The 23,358-nt window shown below is 36.5% G+C and overlaps 1 protein-coding gene across 1 annotated transcript in view; it reads right to left on the reverse strand.

Moving 5' to 3' along the window:
* GARNL3 (GTPase activating Rap/RanGAP domain like 3) overlaps positions 1 to 23,358 on the reverse strand; it is a 160,786-nt gene that overhangs the window by 56,097 nt on the left and 81,331 nt on the right. Inside the window, exons 16-18 of the mRNA XM_044664210.1 lie at positions 19,454 to 19,528; positions 17,199 to 17,310; positions 10,126 to 10,224 (exon numbers count right to left, since the gene is read on the reverse strand). Coding sequence (XP_044520145.1) covers positions 10,126 to 10,224; positions 17,199 to 17,310; positions 19,454 to 19,528 — 286 coding nt within the window. The remainder of the gene's footprint in view (positions 1 to 10,125; positions 10,225 to 17,198; positions 17,311 to 19,453; positions 19,529 to 23,358) is intronic.

A 23,358-nucleotide genomic window follows, 5' to 3' on the forward strand; every position in this document is an offset into this window, starting at 1 on the left:
AGCAAGTCAATAGTAAGTTTTTTGGGGTAACCAAATTTGTATCTGCAGGTAATTTCCAGAATTTTCAGTTCACAGCCTATAGAAGATCAGACAACTAGTCAAAAAGAGATTGCAGGAGACCATGTGCTATTACTGGAGCAGGACTATGTTGCATTGCCCACATGTTGGCACACAGTTGGAAGTCGGCAGTCCCAGGGCAAAGAGAAGAGCTAGTGAGGTGGGGACCTTGGTCACAGTTCCAGCATGGAGAATGCTTGTGGTTGCTCACAAAACACAAGACAGAACAGTGACTACACCTCTCCTTAGACCATACCACTTTGGAAAATCTTAAAACTTACAGATCCCCAGAACTAGCTTTGAAAACAGCAGTATGAAAAACCTGAAGGAGCACAGCCCAACTTTAACAAAAAGTTAAAAGTCAAGAAATAGGCTGGAAAAAAAGAGCAAATAATAAGAAAAGAAACGTGACTATTTAAAGTTACTATTGTGATAGAGAAGATCAAAATGCAAACTCAGAAGGCAACAAATTCAAAACAGCTATATGCAGACCAATTTACATTTTCCTCAGATTTTAGAAGAGCTCAAAAAGGAGATTAATAAAAAAAGAAAAGTAGAGGAAAAATATTGGAAAAAGAAATGTGAGTGTTACAAGAAAATAATGAAATAAGAGTTAATAACTTGGTAAAGGAGACGCAAAAAAAAAAGTGAAGAAAATAACATCTTAGAAATGGAATAGACCAAATAGTAAAAAAAAAACCAAGCATTTACTGAAGTCCTCCTTAAAAAGCATAATTGGCCAAATGGAAAATGATGTACAAAAATTCACTACATAAAATTAACTTAAAAATTAGAATAAAGTAAGTGGAAGTGAGTGATTCTATGAGACATCAAGAAATAATAAAACAAAATCAAAAGAATGAAAAATAGAAGAAAGTATGAGATATCTAATTAGAAAACCATCGACCTGGAAATGTAGGTCAAGAGATAATTTAAGAATTATTGTGCTACCTGAAAGTTATGATAAAAAAGCCTAGCTAATCATATTATTGCCCTGATATAGTAGGAATAGAAGGTAAAATAGAAATTAAAAGAATCCACCAATCACCCGCTGAAAGAGAACCAAAAATGAAAACTCCTAGGCATATTACAGCCAAATCCAAATATCCCAAATCAAGGAGAAAATACTGTAAGCAACCAGAAAGAAATGATTCAAGTATCATGAAGCCATAGTCAGGATAACATAAAATTTAGCAACTTCTCTCCTGTAAGTTCAGAAGGCTTTGAATATGATATTTTGGAGGGCAAAGGAGAAAAGATTACAACCAACAATCATTTATTCAATAAAACTGAGCATAAACCTTCAGGGGAAACATGAGTATAATGATTATTATGATATGTATATGTATGCATACACACACAATCACCTATCCAAAAAATGGATTATAATAAACTTCAAGGGGAAAAATGGACATTTAATGAAATAGTGGGTTTCCAAGTATTCCTGATGAAAACAACAGAGCTGAATAGAACATCTGAATTTCAAATACAAGACTAAAGAAAAGCATAAAAAGGAAAGAAAAATCATAAGGAATTTAATAAAGTGAAATGATTTATGTTCTTATATAGGAAGATATTTCTTACTCTTAAGAACTTTAAAATTAATAGGGCAATTAGAAGGAATATATATAGATAGGGCATGGGTATGAGTTGACTATGATGAGATGATATCCAAAAAAATAATATTAAAGGGGGAGAAAAAGGAGTTACCAGGAGAAAGGAGGGAGAGGTATAAGGGGGTTACCCCTTATTACTATTATTATTTCATGTAAAAGAGGTATGAAAGAGCTTTTACAACAGAGGAGATTAGAGGTGATGGCAGGCAATGCTTGATCTTTACTCTCATTGGAATTGGCTAAAAGATGGAGTTTACACATTCAATTGGAGAAACATAAGTAGGAAGGAAAGAGGATGAGAAAAAGGTGTGAAGTTAATAGAAGAAAGGCTAGACCAAGGGAGGTGATGGTCAGAAGCAAAACATTTTTGAGGAGGGACAGAGTAAAAGGAGAAAGAGAGAAGGATAAATAGAGGGAAAAAGCAAGTGGAGGGAAATACATAGTAATCATAATTATGAATGTGAATGGGATGAACTCAGGCCTAAAATAGAAGCAAATAGAAGCATGGATTAAAAACCAGATTCCTACTATGTCATTCACAATAAACATACTCGAAGCAGAGAGATATAACTAGCATAAAGGTTAAGGGACGACTAGAGAAAAATCTATTATGCTTTAGCTGAAGTAAAAAAAAAAAAAAAGCAGGAGTAGCAATCATGATCTCAGATAAATAAAAAATCAATCCAATTAAAAGAGATAAGCAAGGAAACATTTTGCTAAAAACATCACATACAATTTAGTAATATCAACACTAAATATATATATGTATATTTAGGTATCAGCACTATTGGTATGGCATTACCATTAGTAAATAGTTAAATTAATAGAAAAATTAAATGAGTTATACCAGGAACAGAAAGTAAAACTACTAGTGGGGGTCCTCAACTTTCCCCTTTCAGAACTAGATAAATCTAATAAAAAAAAGAAATAGGAAAGAAGTTAAGAATGTGAAGAGATTTTTGGAAACGTTAGATATGCTAGATCTCTTGAGAAAACTGAATGCGAATAGAAAGGAATTTCCTTTCTCTCAAAGGTACATAGCGTCTACACAAAAACTGACTACATATTAGGGCATAAAGACTTCACAACCAAATGCAAAAAAAAAAAAAAAAGAAAGAAATATTAAGCCCATTCTTTTCAGATCATACTAAAATTATAGATCTCACTAAAATTATACTTCATAAACTATTGAACTACTAAATAAAACTAGGAGTTGGTTTAATAAAGGAAACCAATAAAGTAGAGAAACCAAACTGGATTAAACAAAGAAAGAAAAAAAAATTACCAGCACAAAAAATGAAAAAGGCAAATTTGCCAATGAAATTAAAATTCACCAAGGAAATGAAAGCAATTGTTAGGAGGTATTTTGCCCAGTTAAATACCAATAAATCTGACAATCTAAGCAAAGTGGATTAATAATTATAAAAATATATGCTCAAGAGTAACAAAAGAGGAAATAGAACACTAAAATAACTTTATCTTAGAAAAAGAAATTGCATAATCTAATAGTGAGCTCCCTAAGAAAAAAATCACCAGAACTAGAAGGATTCTCAAGTGAATACTACCCACCATTTATAGGACAATTAATTCCTGTACTATAAAAACTATGGAAAAACAGGCAAAGAAGGAGTCCTACCAAATTCCTCTTATGACACCATTATAGTGCTGATATCTAAATTAGGAAGAGCAAAAATAGAGAAACAAAACTATAAATGAATTTCTCTAATGAATATTCAGGTGTGATTTATGCTAGGAATGTAGGGATGGTCCCAAATTAGGGAAATTATCAGCATAACTGATCATATCAACAACAAAAACAAAAATTGTATGATTACCTCAATAGATGCAGAAAAAGCTTTTGACAAAATACAATATTCATTCCTATTGTAAACACTTTTGGAAAACATAGGAATAAGTGGAGCTTTCCTTAAAGTGATAAATAGTATCTATCTAAAATCACCAGCAAGCATTTTCTGTAATGAAGATTAGCTGCAATCCTTCCCAATAAGATCAGGGGTGAAACAAGGAGGTCCATTATCATCATTCTTATTCAATATTTTCCAAAAACTACAGCAATAAGAAAAGAAAAAGAAATCAAAGGAATTAGAATAGGCAATAAGAAAACAAAACTAATCCTCTCTGAAGATTGTATGATGGTATACTTATGAATTCAAGAGAATCAACTAAACGACTATTGAAATAAATAACAACTTTAGCAAAGATGGAGGCTATAAAATAAATCCACATAAAGCATCAGCATTTTTATGTATTACCAAAAAAGTCTAGCAGCAAGAGTTAGAAAAAAAAATTCTATATAAAATAAATGCAAACAAACTAAAATATTTGGGACTCTGCCTGCCAAGATAAACTGAGGAACTAAATGATTACAATTACAAAACACTTTATACAAATAAAGTTAAGATCTAAACAATTGGGAAAATATTAATTGCTCATGAGTATGCCAAGCCAATATAATAAAAAATGACAATTCTAATTAAATTAATTTACTTATTCAGTGCCATACCGAACTGCCAAAAAGTATTTTATGGAGTTAGAAAAAATAATAACAAAATTAATCTGGAAGAACAACAGGTCAAGAATATCAAGGGAATTGATGAAAAAAAATTTTGAAGTAAAGTGGCTTAGCTGTACCAGATCTGAAACTGTAGTACAAAGTGGTAATCATCAAAACAACCTGGTACTAGCTGAGGAATAGAATGGTGGATCAATGAAATAGATTAGGTACACAATACATGGCAGTAAATGACCATAGTCATCTAGTGTTTGATCACACTTCCTGCTTGGCACTATGATCCTGACTACCTTGTCCTTTTTCAGGAAACACTTATATTTGTAATCATTTTAGCTGGAAGTTTCCAAGCCAAGAATTTTCAGTTTCTTGACTGAAGTCTTACTGCCTGTGACCTCAAGAGGCTGGAAATAGACTCCCTTGAACAAGACCCAGCTCTTTCCTTCCTAACACTTGGCCCTTTCCAGGATCCCTAAGCAACTCTGGTTACAGGCTCAGGAAATCACAGTTTAAGCTAGAAAGGACTTTATAAATTATCTGCTCCAATGTGTACTTTCTAGACTGATAAGAGACCCAAGAGACCACCCATTCAACTGGCAGGAGTCATATGTAATGATATCTCAGGTCCTGAAGGGGCCTTTTGACCATATGGCTTTAACCCTGCCTCCTGAGACCAAAGATTGTCATGGGCTCAAACATCTCTGATAACATTCCTGGTTGTGTCTACTTTCTATTTGACATTCTTCAATTTGGGAGGTGTCATCTACTGCCCTGCTTTGGGATAGTTACTGACTTGGAGCTGTTAGCTTTACTCCACTTTAATGAGAGGGTACCACTTCTGGCATCCTCCTTTGCATACTCCCTTAAGGTGTCTACAAGAAAGTCATGTCACCTCCCTTCAACATGCCAAAAAAAAGGGGCACCTTTTTTCCAGGCCTGACTTGATCAATTAATTTTTCTATAAATCCCGTTTCAGTTGTAACAACAGACCCCAATAGCCATTATGACTTCATCAAAAAGGTCACACAATATTTTATGACAAAACCAAACTGTTAAGATTTAGCAAACCATTTGATAAAGCTTTTCATGCTATTTAGAGAAAAGATGGAGACATGTGAGCAAGACCTTATTAGTTGGACTCAATCAGTTGAGTGACTAGACCCAAAGAATTGTTAACTTGAAAGGGATCCAATGAAATGACTGTCCCAAGGATCTTTGCCTGACCCTAAGAGAGAAAGCTAACATCATAGATAATAAAGTAAGGATTCAAAAGGGATAGATCATTTGGCCGAATCTATCAAAATGAAATTTAATAGGTTTAAATGTAAAAGTCTTATATTTGGGTTCAAAGTAAACATCCCAGATGCAAAGTAGGAGAGGTGTGGCTAGACAACTGTTCATCAGAAAAAGATCTGGTGATTTTTGTTCTTTTCTTAAACCCTTTCTGTCTTACTAACAACTCTAGGATGCTAGGTAAAGGCAAAGCAAACAGGGTTAAATAACTTGCCCAGGGTTTCACAGCTAGAAAGTGTCTGAGGCCATATTAGAACCCAAGTCTTCCTGACTGTAGGCTTGGCTCTCTATCCACTGTGCTTCCCATCTGCCTCTTTATTTCACTCCTACAAACTGGCAAAGATAATAAAAGGTAGAAATAGTGAGTGTCAGAGAGGCAGTGGGGGAATAATACACAGATTTCCACATCTTTCACTTCCATTGCCTTTTCTCCAATTGTATGACCATCACTCTTTCCTGGGTCAGGCCCTTACCACTTCTTGCCTAGGCTATTGCAATCATTCCTAATTGATCTGCCTGCTTCAGGTTTCTTCCCTGACCCATCTGTATTCCATGTAGTTGCCAAAGTGATGTTCCTAGGATATAGATCTGACCACACGAGTCTCCTGTTCAATAAATTCAGGTGGTTCCCTCTGATCAAATGCAAACTTTTCTGTTCATCACTTAAAGCTCTTCACAACCTTGATGTTGTAGTGCTTATTGTCAAGTGGAAGGAGATGACAAATATACAAGAGGCTCACATAAAACATTATGCATAAGTACATCATGGAGCTTGAGTTTCTGCCATTCAAGTGAATCAAGCAATCAACAGACATTTATTAAGCACCTACTCTTACAGTAGCCCAGTTACAGTGGCTAAGGAGTAGAAAGAAGGAGAAGAATGTGAGATGCTGAAGAGGTAAGCCATTCTGTAGGGCATTGGAGATGTTCTGGAACTTAAAAGAGCGGTTAGGCCTGGAGATAAAGATTTGGAAGTCATATGCATAAAGATCATAGGTGAAACTGTGAAAGAGAATGAGTTTGCTAAGGGAGAAAGCTTAGTGAGAAAAGAGTCAAGAATAGATCCTGCAGGAGTTGGGAAGGGTAGGAAGGGCAAAGAGTAGGACAAAAAATGATTAGAGAAGTAATGGAAGGATGGTGTTTCTGAAGCCAACAGTGCTCAGAATATTTAGAAAGAGTAGTCAACAGTGTCAAATGTTGAAAAGACCTAGGGGGATGAATACTGATAAAAGACTACTAGATTTGGTAACGAGAAAGTCTATGACAAACTTTGAGAGAGCAGTTGTAGTGAATTAATAACTCTGGAAACTGTTGAGGAAAGAATAGATGAGATGATAAGGAAGGAGAAGAATTGGATGTAGACAACTTTTCCAAAAATTTTTGCAGTGATGAAAGCATACCTATTTTTATCCTTCTTAACCTCTTTCTTGGCTTTCTTCATTCACTTCCTACTTTTCCGACTATTGTTTTTCTAGCCCCTCTTCTCTTAAGTATTGGCATTTCTCTTAGCTGGTACATTCAGCTCTATTCTTTTTTTTCTTATATGCTTTCTCTTGGTGAACTAATCTTGGTCATAGCTCTAACTACTCCTTCTCTGCGGATGACTCCTAAGTCTGAATACTAGACCCTCTCCCAAGCTTCTAGGGATCAATACCTGAATGATTTAAAAAAAAAGAGCTTGTTTTCTTTTACTGATATAATTCTAGTCATGGTTGCTGTTTAGTTGTGTCTGATTCTGTGACCCTATAAACTACAGCTATCCAAAGGAGTTTTCTTGGCAAGGATACTGGATTGATTTGCCATTTTTTTTTGGTCTGATGGATTTAGTGGATCCTTTTGTAAGGCAATTAGAGGTTAAATGACTTGCTCAGGGACACAGTGTTAGTGTCAGAGGCCAGACTTGAATGTAGGTCTTCCTGATTCCAGGCCCAGTACTCTAATATAGTATGTATATAATGCTTTTTGTTTGTTTGCTTTGCTGACTGGTAATATAGCAGTTACTTATGTAGATCTTACTTTGTTTTTACTTGATTATAAGCTCCTTGAGGGCAGGAACTATATGTTTCTATCCCCCTTACCTCCATTAAGCCTAATACTTGGTCCTGAAGAAGAAAAGAAGGAAAAAAAGAAAGAAGGAAGACTATTTTATACTAATAACTAAGATTGTACTCCATGAGTAATAAGTGTGAGAGACTGGATTCATACTCAAATCCTCACTCTGTATTGAGTAGTTTTTCCATATAACCATGCTGTCTCCCTCTCAAGGCAGCAAATTTTATTTTTTATTTTATTTAATTTTTGTTTTCAGTTCTAAATTCTCTCTCTTCTTCCCGCACCTTTGCCACCTATTAAGAAGGCAAGAAGTATGATACCTATTTTATATATATCAAGAAACATATGTATATATGTATATATATACATGTATATATATACATATATATACACACATGTTTTGAGTGATAATACATGTATAACCCAGTTGAATTGCTTATCAACTCCGGGAGGGGGAGGGAAGAAGAGAGGTGAGCCTTATCTCTTAAATATAACCTTGCCTCTGTACAGAGTGACCCGGTAAACCCAAAGATGTCAGGGCCTACCAAAGGGCTTGGCAGAGAGGTGAAACCTCAAAATTCCGGCACACCAGAAGCCTGGGTTCTCCTACTTCCTCTTCCTTCAAGTATTCCTACTCATAGTTGATGATACCAGTAGTAAGGAACCAGGAATCTTTGGAGGTAGTCAGGATCCTTTTCAGACCAGAGATGACCCAGGACAGATTCACAAAGTCCTCAAAATTAGCTCAAGGATTTTGCTGTCACTAAGAGGTCTTTCCTAGCAACTCAATGATGTTCTTCTCTCCAAAGAATTAACAGTGGGAATAATACCAGATTAAAATCTATTCAGTTCAGATGAGACCCTCAGAGCAAAGCCAAAAGCAGCTGGACCTGGTCAGTAACTAAATCCAACTGAGTTCCAGCTCCCTGAGTGTTCTCAATTGCCAGTATAAGAATTTCACCTAGATGCTTGTGTTCCAAACTCCTGGTCATGCCATGTCACTCTTGCATAAGAACCTAAAGGTTTGCAAGGTTATTTTTGCAAACTTATTTATTTAGCAATACCCAATTACCTTTTCCCCAATTCTATTACTACAAAAAGGATAAAAAACAAAACAAAAATAATGTGAAAGAAAATATACTTCAATCTGTATTCAGAGCCCTCTCTCTGGAGGTAAACAGCAATTTTTATTATGAGTCCTTTAAAATTATCTTGGATCAAATATTGATCAGAGTAGTTAAGTCTGTCACAGTTAATCATCATTTCAATACTGCTGTCACTGTCTACAATGTTCTTCTCCTTGTTCTGCTCACTTCATTTTGCACCAGCTTATATAAATCTTCACAGATTTTTCTGAAATCACCCCCTTTATCATTTCTTATAGCACAATCATATTCTATCACATTCACATACTACAACTTGTTCAGTTAATGGACATCCTCTCAGTTTCCAATTCTTTGCCAGTACAAAATGAGTTGCTAAAAATATTTTTGTATGTATAGGTCCTTTTCCTTCTTGTTTGACTTCTTTCGGGTAGAGACATAGTAGTTGTATCACTGGGACAAAGGATATACAAAGTTTTATAGCTCTTTGGAAATACTTCCAAATTGTTCTCTAGAACTATTGGATCAATTCACAATTCAACCAGCAGTGCATTAGTGTTTCTATTTTTCCACCTCTTCCAGCATTTGTAATTTTTCTTTTATGCCATGTTGACCAGTCTGATGAGTGTTAGATGATACTTCAGAGTTGCTTTAATTTACATTTCTTTAAATTATAGTGATTTAGATTTTTTCATATGACTACAGACAACTTTAATTTCTTCTTCTGAAAATTGCGTATTAATATCCCTTGACCATTTTATCAATTGAGGAATGGCTCTTATTTTTTATAAATTTGCTTTAGATTCCAATATATTTGAGAAATGTGACCCTTTATTAGGGAAATGATGTAAATTTCTTCCAACTTTCCTGCTTTTCTTCTAATTTGGGGTGCATTGGTTTCATTTGTACAAAAACTTTAAGGTATTCAAAATTATCTATTTTATTTCCTGTGATCCTCTCTATCTTTTATTTGATCATGGACTCTTCCTTATCCACAGATCTGACAAGTAGTTTTTTCCATGCTCCCCTGATTTGCTTAGATTGTCATTTATGCTTATGTAATATACCCATTTTGAGCTTGTCATGGTAAATAGTATGAGATGTTGGTTCAAAGGTGACAAAATTTTATTTCTTCCCTCTTTCATATAGATAAACTATTCCAGTATTTACTGCTTCTGGGGCAAAATACTGGGATTTGTGGAAAGAAGCAAAGGAAGACATGAACAAAGGAAGGAAGGAGGGAGGAAAAGAAAACAGAGAGAAAGGAAGGAAAGGAAGAAGAAAGGAAGAAAAGGAGGGAAAGGTGGAAGGAGACATACATATACCAATAATTGAAGTTTAGTTCATGCTTGTATTTAGGTTGATACTCTCTGTACTAACTGGTCTTCCCAGGTAGCAGACAGCTCTGATTTAAGTCTTGGAAAAAGAGCTGTTCCCTTTCCCTCTATAATAAGGAATAAATAAGGAATAGTACCTTTGTCTGCTCTGGTAATCAGTAGGTCCAAGGATTCAAGTACATGTATCTGTTTTACTTGCAGAGTTTTGTCAAATACTGGTACTATTGGCTGGCCATCTGAAAAAGAAAATAATTCATTCAATCCTAAAAACATGGCTTGGGTTTGTTAAATATTTTACAATGTGCTTACAGTTTATTTTAAAGCTATTTGTCTTTCTAGACAAGGGAGGAGAGGAATTTTTCTTACCAGAGCTTTCACAAGTTTGTGCAGTGAGACCATTGCTCTGCTTTCCTTATTCTGGATGGAAGATAAGTGCTTCCTACCCCAAGGAGTTCATCAATGCACAGTGAGATCCACTGGCAGTGAGATGTGGACAATTAATGTTTCCTCAAAGTTAATCAAAGACAAAGTAATGTCTACCAAATCAAGAATTCAATTCTGTTCCTCCTTATACCAAAGGTCTGAAGAAGAAAAAAAAATCAAGGCAAGCTGGTCTTTTTAGAATCTACACTCCCCCCACCCCTTTAAAAAATACAATATAAATTTTTGTAGAATATCACTAATTGTTTCTGTTAAAACAAGAGTTTAGGTGAAATAATGTTATGAGGTGGCAGTTAGTTCTATACAAAAATCAATAATATGGGGATGGGGGCTCAGGTGCTAGTTAGTTCAGATTGCCAATTATCCAGTTTGAGTCTCATGTATCAGGCTGAATAACATTATGATGGAGTTGATTATATATATTTTTTAGTTGATTATATTTTAATAACATTTTATTGTAAAGTCCTCCCTCTGTCTTTCCACAGAATGCAGGTAGCCTTCAGTTCACAAAGGCAATGCCAATGGACTGCAAACTGTCGGGGCTAGCACACTGGAAAGGTGTTAAGCATCAGCCAAGTGATGTACTGTTATACATAGACAAACAGTGTCAGTGAAATGTGAAGAGACTCACTAATAGAGGTTTGGCCACTAGATGAAGCAATCCTTTTTGCCACAGCAACTTATACAGCTCACATCAATAAAATCAAAGAATCTTAGGGTAATGTCTGTAAATACAGTGACTTAATGTTGGTTGGGGCAACATTATGTGGAGGTATAACTACACATGAAAATAAAAGGTTCCTTTTAGGATTTTGACTTAGGATCATAGAGTTAGAGTTGGGTTGGACCACAAAGGTGATCTACTCTAACTTCTTCATTTAACAGGTGAGGAAACTGAAGCATAGGGAGAGGAAATGACTTTCATAAGGTTAATCAAAAAGGAGGCAAATATGTTAGTTTGTAGTGTATAGTTAGGAATGGACAGAGATAAGATTAATACCTAAGGTCCAATCTGAATCTAGTAGTCTTTCCATGATATATACTGCCTCCCTCTCAAGGTAGTAATTTTTTTTCTCTTGCATTTCACATGGATACACCATTCTAATACATACTGCTTTTGAACCTCACATTCTCTCTGAATAAAAATTCTAAATATTTCAGTCTATCCTGGATCAATAAACATTCTTTCTTTAAAAAAAACAACAACCTGAAATCAGAGCAGAAGAAACATCAATAAAAATGAACAAATAACAGAAAAGACAAAATAGCAATGTTTTGGAATAATATAGGTTATGGCTGTGCTGAGGGCTGAATTTTATGAATAAAGCTCAGTAAAGACAATTATAAAGTCCTTTACTTATATTTTTAAAAAAATCAGTAGTTCAAGATGAGGTAAATATGTAATGAGAAAAGTCTATGAAAAAAGAGCTAGAGGTTTTTATGGTCTGTAAGTTCAATATAAATCAAGAATATGACATGGTCCCCAAACTAATTTAATGGTTTTTGTTGGTGGTGGTGTTTGTGTCAGTTAATGGGAACTCCAAATGAGTAAATGCTTTCTGCCAGCCCTACAACTGCATAGGCTGGACCGCTGAAGGTTAAGAGACTTGCCCAGAGTCACATTCAAAGGTGTTTTATTTGTTTCACGTACAGTGGTGTGTCAAGAGGCAGTATCTGAATCAGGTCTTCCTGATTCTGCCAGTTCTACCTCTAAGGTGATCAAAATTGCATTAATGAAAGCATAATATCCGGAACAAGAGCCAGAGTAAATGACATTTAGAATACCATGCTCAGTTCTTACTATATACTTTGTAGGAAGGATATTGACGAGATAGAGCAAGCCCTGAAGAAGGCCTAAATAAAATGAATGAATTTGGGTGTACATGATAATTACCTCTAAGTATTTGAAGGATTGTTGTTGTCATAGAGGCAGCAGACACAGTTTTCTTGGTCCAAAAGGGCAGAAATGAGAACTAGGAAGGGGCAGCCTTCAGCATTGTATGGAGAACATCCTGAAATGTTCCCAAAGTGAACAGGGCTATTTGTGAGATCTTAAAGCTCAGACTAGATGATGTCTTATCAGACTTGTTGCAGAGGGGATTTCTGTTCAGGTGCAGGTATGCCTGAGTACTTTCTGAGTTCTCTTCCAAGTATGATTCTTTGCCCATACTTACTATATCCAGGATTTCCTTTAGAGTATTTGGAGCTGTTCTAATTGTCTATTGGCCTATTAAGTGTGTTCTCCAGCACACAGAGAAGAGAGAAAATTATTAAATCAGTTTTATAAGGAAGAAATTTATCCTAAGCTTAAGTGAGATCTAGAATAAAAGAAAGAAAATCTGAAATTCTATAAAAATTCCACATAGGTAGTTACTTGTTTTGCTACATATTTTCACTTTTTCTTATTACGTTTTTTGCTTCCTTCCTTTCTTTCCCCACTGAATTCAAAATTTTAGCTAAAATACTGTTTATTCCTATTCAGAAAAGTTAGGAATGTTTCTGAGAGAGGAACTATAATGAAGCTGTTAGAATTATGAAAACTATTTTCATCTTCCATTGCTACATAATTTAGATCATCTGTAGCAGTCTTATTGGGAACTGGAGCTTAGTCATGCAGTAGCCTTCTTACTTCTGATTAGTTTCTGGACTTTTCTCAGTTGCAATTAGGTGAAATATTAAGTGATGGCAGTCCACTAGTGACTCTACTTCTGCCAGTCATTCCCCTTTGCTGTCTGCATTAACACCTCCCAAGAAAAGGAATTTCTCTGAGATCACTTGAGATGTCTTCTCTGGAGTGCCTCTCCCCCCCCCTTTAATAATATTTAATTTTTTCCCCTTAATTACATGAAAAAACCACTTTGTTGCTACTGGATGTGAGAAAACAGAAAAGCATGATTTTGTAGCAGGCGTGTGAAAACAGTAAGAATGCCTATGTTTATACTTTGGCCTGTACATTTAAACAGTCCCTACTTAGAAAAGCTCTTGACTCAGAAGAAAATAACTTTTTGTTGGTGAGACATGCTAATTCTTAGAATTGTAAGACACAAGTCTTTAATTCTAGTTGCATAATAAGGAAATAAGAAGCATCAAATGATATTTATGAGGGTAAGTGGGTGAGAATGGAAGCCAAATTTAATCTATATATCTGATCAGAAGAGAATTAGAGGTTTTCTTTGAGTGAATTTCATATAAACAAAAACTAAGAAGCAAGCCATATGTATAAATATTTAATGTGGAGGATAGGTACAATTTACTAATACATTTCCTCAGAAAAACAGAGTAATAATTTTGCCACTAGTTTTACCTATATTACTTGTCCTGGGATGATGATTTTTTTCAAGTTTGTCTTAAGGATCTATCATAAATACTAATTAAGTTTTAGTTGATTTAATATATATATGTATGTGTGTGTATATATATATATATATATATATACATACACCTCTCTCTATATACATACATATGTCATAGCAGGCATATAACTGTGGGTAGAAATGAGAATAGAGTCTCAGCTTTGCCATTCACTAGTTATGATTCAGGACAGAGTGTTTAATCTCACTGGACCTTAGAAGGTGGGGCTCTACCCTCAATTCTTCCACTTACTATTTATAACCCTGGGAAGGTTGTTTAATCTCCTTGGGCCTCAGTTTCCTCATCAGCAAAATAAAGAAGTTAGACTATATGATCTCTATAGTCTTCAGTTCCAAAATTTTATGACTCTATTAATCTGAACAAAAATAAATTGAGACTTTTATTATTTTCTTCTAAATTAATTAGGAATAATACTGTGATTCATTTCTATTTTCTAAAATTAATGAAATGAAAATTTTTAAATTTTCAGGAATTCAGCAGTTAGAAACAGATATGCAACTAAAAAAGATAATGAAATTTAAGCTATTTTAAATAAGAAAAAAATGACAACAATCCTGTTATAAGGTACCTTTATGTATTATAAATCATGGCCCTTACATGTATGATTATATAAATAAGACACTATTATAACATAGAAAGCCTACAGAGTGGGTATTATCACAAAATTTTAGAAGGTTTCTAAAAAGTTAAAAGTCTGATCATTATTTGCATGTATGTGGCCCAACTGCAACATTTTTAAGTCATTAACTAATTGGGAGCAAAGTACAAATACTAATTTTTTTATGTACTCTTATCCTGTCATGATCCTGCTTATTTCCATAATCCTCATGAACAGGCCTTCTAAGATCCTATATCCTCAGAAATATATTATTATTCAGGATATGGAAAGCTATATAACAATTTGAAGGAGGCAGGGCAGTCCCTGAGAAAGTGATTTAATATATCTTAGTTTCAGATAAAATCTCAGAATCTAGCTAAGTGGTCACTGATGAGCTCTTCTGCAGATTTCTTTTTGGGTATGGGGACTTGTGATTTAATTGATGTAGGGAACTTTCAGTGAGGAAACTCTGTGAAAGCAGCTCAATGGTTGTTCTTTATAGTGTCAGAGAGTTGTGTAGGGCAGTGATGGGCAAACTTTTTAAAGAGGGGGCCAAAGGAAAGGAAATGCTCATCTGTCAGTCTGTTTCTAAGTCAACTCTTTTGAAGTTTCAATGTATTGTATCCTACTCATTGTATTCGTCAGATTAGGAATAATGTTGTGCTCCCGGAGAGAACATTTCAGGGGGCTGCATCTGGCATGCAGGCCATAGTTTGCCTATCACTGGTTTAGGGGGTCACCAAGAAGTTAAATAACTTGCCCAGGGTTAGTTCCATAGATAGTATGTGTCTCAAGTGAGCCTTGAATTCAGGCAGGCATGCCAAATCTTCTAATTTATCCACTGTGCCTCTAAAATCTAGACTCTAGATTCTAGAGCATCCCTTCTGCCTTCGGGGAGTTCCTCCTGATACCTCCATTCTGGGGAGTGGCGGTGCTCCTGACTTTCTAGATATCAACCCTGCATCCATGTAAGTACAACAACTCCCCTCCCCACTCCCTCACCCCCCCAGCCCTGTGGTCTGTATTCTGTCTTCCCCTAATAGGACTTAAGTTTCTTGAGGGCATATTCACATCTTCTACTATAATTTTATTTATTTTGTTAAATATTTCCCAATTACATTTTAATCTAGTTCAGCTGGCTGTGTTTTGCCAGGATACTCTTCCTGCCAGACAAAATCAACAGATTTCCCCCCTTCAGGGCTGGCAAAGGCATCCTGGCTAAAAGACAATGAGGAGGGCTGGAGGAGCGCTAGCTCCAAAGGACTGCAGGAGCGATGGCCATGACAGCGCCTGGCGACACCTGCTGGGCAATCCCAGGAACTACAGGAGAGCCGGACATGAGGCAGCTGCTTGTGAGGAAGTTTACATTATTTTCCAAAGTTTTCTATGTCAGTAAATGAACATTTATTAAGTATCTATGATGTGCCAGCGGGCACCAGATACAAGGAGAAAGCCAGTCCTTGCCCTCAGGGTATCCCTGATCTCAGGGGTGAGACGACAAGCAAACAAATCACAGATAGGATAACTGGGCAAAAATACCAGGAAGCCCAGGGAAGCCCAGAGGCTGTGATGAGGAGGGAGAGTGTTCCAGGCTTGGGGGATGGCCTAAAAAAAAGCCTGGAGCCAAGAGGGAGCCTCTGTGCCAAGAAGGGCAGGAGGCCAATGTCGCTGGATCTAAGAGTACTTGGGGGAATATACAATAAGAGGAAATACTGCAGGAGACCAGGGCTAGGTTATGAAGAACTTTTTTTTTTTTAAACCCTTACCTTCAGTCTTAGAATCAATACTATGTATTGGTTGTAAGGCAGAAGAGCAGTAAGGTTTAGGCAATTGGGGTTAAGTGACTTTCCAGGGTCAAATAGCTAGGAAGTATCTAAGGCCAGATTTGAACCCAGGACCTCCCATCTCTAGGCCTGGCTCTCAATCCACTGAGACACCCAGCTGTATCCTTATGAAGGCCTTTTAATGCCAAATACAGACTATTGTATTTAATCCTGGAGGGAATAGGGAACCACTGGAGTTTACTGAATATGGGGGGAGAGTGACATGACTGTCTCAAGACTGGAGCATTAGTAAAATCATTTTGGCAGTTGATAAAACTTTTCTTTTTCTTTGATATTGTGAATTCTGTGCTTCTGAGAGAAAGTGTTAAAGATGTTTTTTCTGGGTTTAGAGTGTAGGGAAAGGTAGAGGATAATGAACAGGAGGTAATGAGAGAAATCACAAATCTTCTGAAGCATACTTATAATCTGTCACATTGTGAGCGCCTCTGCCACAAAGTTTATAAATGCATTAGCTGGTGTTCTTTTTAAATTTCAGCTGTGATTTCTTGATGTTATTTTCAAAATAAAGCAGTTTAAATAAGAAAATGAGAATTTATAGAATTTCATAAAAAGTTGAGTCATGAAAGGAAAATTTGGAATCATTTTGTCTAATTTTATAGGCAAGGAAATTGAAAACCAGAAAGGCTGAATAATTTGCCTAAGGTCACACAAGTAGCAGATAGCAAAGTCAAAATTCAAACTTGGGTCTTCTGGTTCTGATTCCTGTGTTTTCTTTCCACTAAATCATTAGTTAAATGATTTGCTCAAGATCATATAGTAAGGCCCTGAATAGAGACTTAAATCTCACGTGTCTGACTTTAGGGCAAGAGTTCTTTCCACTTTGTATTTCATTTGACTCTTTGCTAACCTCGCTATGGTACAAAGTAGTTTAAGAACCTAAAATGAATCACATTCATCATTGTTAGAAATTCTGTCACACAAATATAGACATTTATAGGAGCAACTACTCACTAACCATCTACTAGCAAGACGCCAGCATCTGTAGAGACCAGCAAGGCCTGGCCCCAGGAATCTGCGCATACAGCTTCATGAGGAAAATTACTGCAGAAACACTGGGACTCCCAAGGCTACAAGACAATACAAGCATTGAATAGTAAGTGCACCCGAAAAATCAAACCATGGCTTGTCAACGGAAATATTCAGTACCATGGCTGAAACAGTAACACAGATGCCCTTATTAAACACTTCAAGATTGAAAAAGGGTCAGGAATTTGTTAATTCTCTCAAGGAGCAAAAACTCCTTTCAATTAATTTATTAGAAGAAATCTATTAACATGTTTCTATGAAATATATTTTCCTATATTGTCATAACTCATTTCACATTTTGAGGGAGTCAAAATATTACAAAAATTTTACCACATGAAGAGTGTTTCTCTTTCCCCTTGAAGTTGGATTAACTGATGTACATTTTCAGGGGGAGACAAAAAGATGTTTGGTTTTCAAAATTATATCCCACCGCTTTGTATTAAGTGAGATAGTGAATGTATAGTACTTTGTAAATCTTAAAGCACTATATGTTAGCTATTAATATTAGTTATTAAAAAAAGGTCTGCCTCCTGTGTTGCTGATTCAGCAAAAATGTCAAACCACACATCACTCATGAGGTTGATTCCATTTATATAATACTGCTTCTCGACCAAGTTAACATTACAGAATCTAAAAGAGAAAATTAGCAATGCTTATAGGAAATGGGCCCATGAAAATACCTATATTCCTTCACATAGAATATATGCACTGCATAAATTATTTTCCTTAAGTTGGACACTCAGTTTCATTTCTGACAGCATCACTTCTCATGTTGCTTCCATACCTACCTTTAGTCTAATATAGGATGGGAGAGACATGTCAAATCAGATCATAGCTGTTCAGAGGCCCTGACAGGATTAATAATTTTCTTTTTGGGGGGCAGGGAGTAATTATATGTAATCATATGCCTAGGTTCTGAATGTCCAAACCCCAAAGGTTGGGGCTGATTTGATTACTCAGCCAAACTGTAATGCTCTATATTCCTGCTTGTGTTGAGATACGGATGTCCAAGAACAGTTTCCTGATATATACAAAAATATGGAATACTTACATATGCATATGTGTACTTTTATAGCTATAAAAATGAAGCAATCACTGAGGAGCTAATACATATTATCATCAGGCTTCAAGGTGGAGGTATTTTCAGGAAAATAAAGCAATTATGTTTTCCCTATGTAAAATTCCCTCTGTAAAATCAGACAATTGCCATACATGAAAAATGAAGTCCTAATCGGTGAGATGTCCTTTTTGGATTGGTCTTCTGAAGAGTATAGGGATTGGATGACAGAGGAAAGAATCTATAGAATACTAAAGAATGCTCTTTAGTAAAAAGCAGTGCCTGCTTCTAATGAGAGTTTAATTCATATTTAATGGTTAAGTTGTTACCAATATGCAAAAGAGGGTTTTGCTGAGGTCATGAGATAAAAACAAACTCTTTTACTTTCATTCCTTAGTCCAAGTTGTATCCTTACTACACAAAACTAAGACTTAGCTTCCCTTGGCTAAGACTAAATATTAACAACTTATGTGAATATAGCTCATAGAATGAGGGCTCTCAAAGAATCATATGAGTCTCTCAGTGCTACTCCAGGTTCAGTTGCTTTGAGATGTGTCCCAGCCATTCCTGACAGCTCAGTTATGTTTAGCATACAAAAGCACATGCAGAGAAGAGGCAACTCAAACATACAGACTTTTACTGTGTTTATTAGAGTCTGAAGTCTTGATATGACAAGCAAAAGGAAGCGAGAAGAGATACTTGAGGGGAGTGGCTTAAGAAGGGTATCTGTTTAATGCCAACAAATATAAGACATAATCCCAGCCCTCCAGAAATTTAAAGTCTAACAGTAGGGGATAAGTCATGGATGATTGTGACAGAAGGGGGAGTGTTGTATGTTTACAGAAGTCCAGACAAAGTGCTCTGATAAACTCTTATTATCTGGGCAGGCCACAGAAAGAACATAAGAGAAAAGCATATGGGAGAACAGAAGCTAAAAATTGAAACAAACAGTTTGAATTGCCTCTGATAATTCATTTGACTTCTAGCCAGTATGATATCTGAATCATTTCTAATCCTGTGTCAGGAACATATGTATCTTCCACTCCAACAAAAATTTCTATTCTCTAAACAACTTTAATGAGTACAATGTCCATTTGCAGACTAGAATGAAAATATTATCAACTCACCTCTTTTTTACAGAGACCTGAAGTTGCCAAGCTGGTTGGAGCATCCCCTCTCACGATAGTTTTCAGTTTCAGTGCCTTAACAGGACAGATATCTCATTTAAGGTGTGTTCAAATTCAGATTAGTGACAGAAGGATAAACAGCTATAGTTTGCACAATAACAACAACTGGCATTTACACAGTGCTTTTCAGTTCAACAAAGTGCTTTCATAGCCATCACCTCATTTTAATTTTCATAACAACTCTGAGGGAGGTAGGGCAAAAATTATTATTTCCATTTTACAGAAAGGGAAACTGAGGCTTGGAGAGGTTAAGTAATTTGCCCAAGGTTATAAAATGGGGAAGTATGGATTCTGAACTTGGCTCGAAAGTCCAACGATCTTTCCATTCATCAAAAGAAGAGAGATACTTTTAGGCTCAGGTATTCCAATGTCCCATATTGTTGTCTTATGGAATTTGAAAAATAGTCATTTTCTAGCAAGTTTTAAGTGGTCACAATCTCTTTACAATGTATTGTAACCTAAATGTTTCACTTAATCTGCATGCATTAATACATTGGTGGCTCTCAATCCAACAAATGTTTATGATGTACCTATTCCCTGAGAGTTATTGTGCTCTGGGACAGAGATAGGAAGATGCAAAAAAAGATGTAGCCACTATCCTCAAGAAGCATACTATAAGACTAGAGCAGTGATGGTGAACATATGGCACAGGTGCCGTGTCAAAGATGGCATGCAGAGTGCTCTCTGTGGGCACCTGGCTGCCCTCCTCCCTCCCCCCAACCCAAATTTGTTAGTAGAAAGGCAGAGGGACTCGGGCGGAGTTGCTCCCTTCCCCTTCTCCACTGTTGCTGATGACATTTATTCACATCCCCCACCCCTCTGCCCAGCAGCCAATGGGAGCACATGGTGGGTAAGGTGGGTGGCTCATAGGCAGCAGAGCTAGATGGGAACAGAGTGCTTGGGCCACTCCCCTCCCCCTCTCTATATTGCTGAGGACATTCTTCACTTCACCTGCTCCTCTGCCCAGCAGCCCAATGGGAGCACTTCCTCCCTCCCCTGTGTGGGGTGGGCAGGTGAGTGGCATACCCGGCATATGAGGGGGAGGGGCACAGCACTCAGTCTCTGAGAGGGGACAGGCATGGCACTTGGTCTGGGGGGGATGAGGTGGGGGCAGGGCCCAACACTGTTTCTAAAAGGTTTGCCATCACTGGAGGATTTAAGTGATGTAAGTATTAAAAAATAAGGATGTGATAGAAGGAATGGGGAAATCTAGATATTGGGCTAGATTTGAGGGAAAGATTACTTTTAGCTGAGGAAAGCAAAGATAATCCCATGAATGGGGTGGTATGTGAGCTTGACTTAGAAAGAAAAAGAAGGGATTCAGCACTCTGGGATGTAAAGAGTTATCTCACTCACATTTGTGCGAAAGCATTTAAATGCAGGAGGTGGCAGGATGAACTATGGAAACAATTAGCAATTTAATTTGGCAGAAACTGAAAGAGTATATTAGATGTATGAAATCAATCCAAGAAGGTGGGTTGGAACAAGGCTGTTGATAACCTTGAATGTCAAGCAAAGGGATCTTCTACAAGCCAGAGGTAGATGCTGAAGATTTTTAAGCAGGATTTGACAGAGTTGGAGCAGTGTATCATACTGATAATATTTTGAGCAGCTTTGTGTATTATATTGACCAGTCACCTGACTGGGGAAAAATCTGGAGACAGGGAACTGAGTAAATTGGACAGGAGGCTATTAAACTAATTTAGGTGAAAGATGATGAAGGCTTGAATTAAGGCAGCTGAAGTATGAGCGGAGAAGATTTTGGGGAATAATGCAAGAAATGGAGAGGAGAGAGAATTGACAGGGAGAAAGAAAAATCAAAAATGATACTGAGGTTTTTGAGTATGGGTGCTTGAGAGCATAGTGGTTCAGAAAAATCAAGAAGCTGGGGTAGGCCAGGTTTCTGGAAGGAGAAGGATGAATTCAGTACTGGACATATGAAATCTGAAGCATTGGTGGGTCACTCAGGTGAAGGAATTTTTCAGCCAGCTGGAGATATGAGACTGAAGCTCCAGGGAGAAGTTGGAAGGTAGTTTCAATTCGCTTCAATGAAGCCAACTATGTTTAAGATGTTGTGCTAGGTACTAGGCTAAGTTAGGGATACAAAGACAGAAATTAAAAAAAAAAAAAGTGCCTGGCCTCAAGAAGCTTACATTCTACTTTACTGTAGAGCTGTAGATTGTATTAGATATGTAGATTTAAGAATCACTGGTAGAGAGGTGATAACTGAATCCATGGAAGCCCATGAGATCTAAAAGTGAGAAAATAGAGAAAAAAAATGCTGAATACTAAGATGTGAGTGATCAATTAATCAACATTTATGAAATGCCTACTACATGTCGAGTTTTAAAGGACATATTTTATCAGGGCAAACAATATATACATAAACAATTAAATAGAAAAAATATTAAATACATAAAAAGTAATTTGGATGGAGTAGTAGCTGGGAGGGTTAAGAAAAAGTCTCATATAGGAGGTGATGGTTGAACTATGCTTTGAAGGATACTAGAGAATATAAAGGATGGAGGTAATGAGGAAGTATATTAGAGGCATGAAAAACAGACTCATGGGAAGAGAGATGGAATACAGGAGAATAGATATGGGCCATCTTGTGTGGGGAAATGGAAAGAAATTCAATTTGGCTGGACCATAGAGTGTCAAGGAGAGTAATATGTAATAAGTCTGCAAAGGTGGACTAAAACGAGGATGTAAATGCCAAGTAGATATGTTTATATTTTATCCTAGAAGCAAGAGGGAGTCATTGGAACTTTTTGAGCAGGGAAGTAACATATTTATTTTTATAGTTCAAGACTATCACTTTGGAAGCTGTGTGGCAGATGCATTGGAGATGGGGGTGGGGTGGGACGGAGGATCTTGAAATGGTGAGTCTAATTAGGAATAGTCTAGGCTAAAGGTGATAAGGGTATGAACTACAGTGGTGGTCACATGAATAGAGATAAGGGGTGGATGCAAGAGATATTGGAAAGAAAAAACTGAACAGACTTTGTGTTTGGCTATGGGGATAACAGAGTAAGAAGTCAAGGATGACTCAGAGGTTATGAATATATGTCACTAGGAGGATTATGGTGCCTTGGTTAAAAAAAATTAGGAAGTTAGGAAGGAAGATGGATTAGTGGTTGAAATATAATGAATTTTATTTTGGATGCACTGAGTTTGAGATACCTACAGGACATCCTCTTTCAAATGTTCAATAGATAACTGGTACCATGGGATTGGAATGAAGGAGATAAGCTAGTTATAGAGATCTGGGAGTCACCTTCATAGAGAGAACTGTATACATGGGAACTTATGAACTCATTGAGAGAATATAGAGAGAAAAGAAGACAGGCCTAAGACAGAGCCTTGGAAGTATATTCACGAACAAGAGAAGGGGAAGAAATAGTCAGGTAGGTTGTAGGAGGAGAACAAGGAAAAGTAGAGTCAGCAAAGTCAAGGAAAGAGACAAGGTCTAGAAGGAGGGAATACTGAACCAATGTCAAATGCAACGGCAAAGCTAAGGAGGTTAAAAAGTGAAAAAAGGATATTGTATTGGACAGCTCAGAGGCTAATAGCTACCAAGGAGAGAGTAGTTTTAGTGAAATTTGGGGTATAGAAATCAGACTAAGGGATTGGAAATATAAGCAGTAAGTGTGTGCATGCCTTTTTAGAAATTTAGGAGTGACAGAACGAAGAGATATAGGATGATATAATAACTTGAAGTGATATTGAGGAAAGCATTTTGTAAGTTTTAAAGCCTTATGGAAACAGGAATTATTATTACTACTTTTAAGTACTGTATTTACTATATGCCTGTCTCCCTTTAATAATATTCCTTCTACATACAC

Source organism: Gracilinanus agilis, chromosome 2 (assembly GCF_016433145.1).
Source record: "Gracilinanus agilis isolate LMUSP501 chromosome 2, AgileGrace, whole genome shotgun sequence".
Lineage (NCBI taxonomy): Eukaryota > Metazoa > Chordata > Mammalia > Didelphimorphia > Didelphidae > Gracilinanus > Gracilinanus agilis.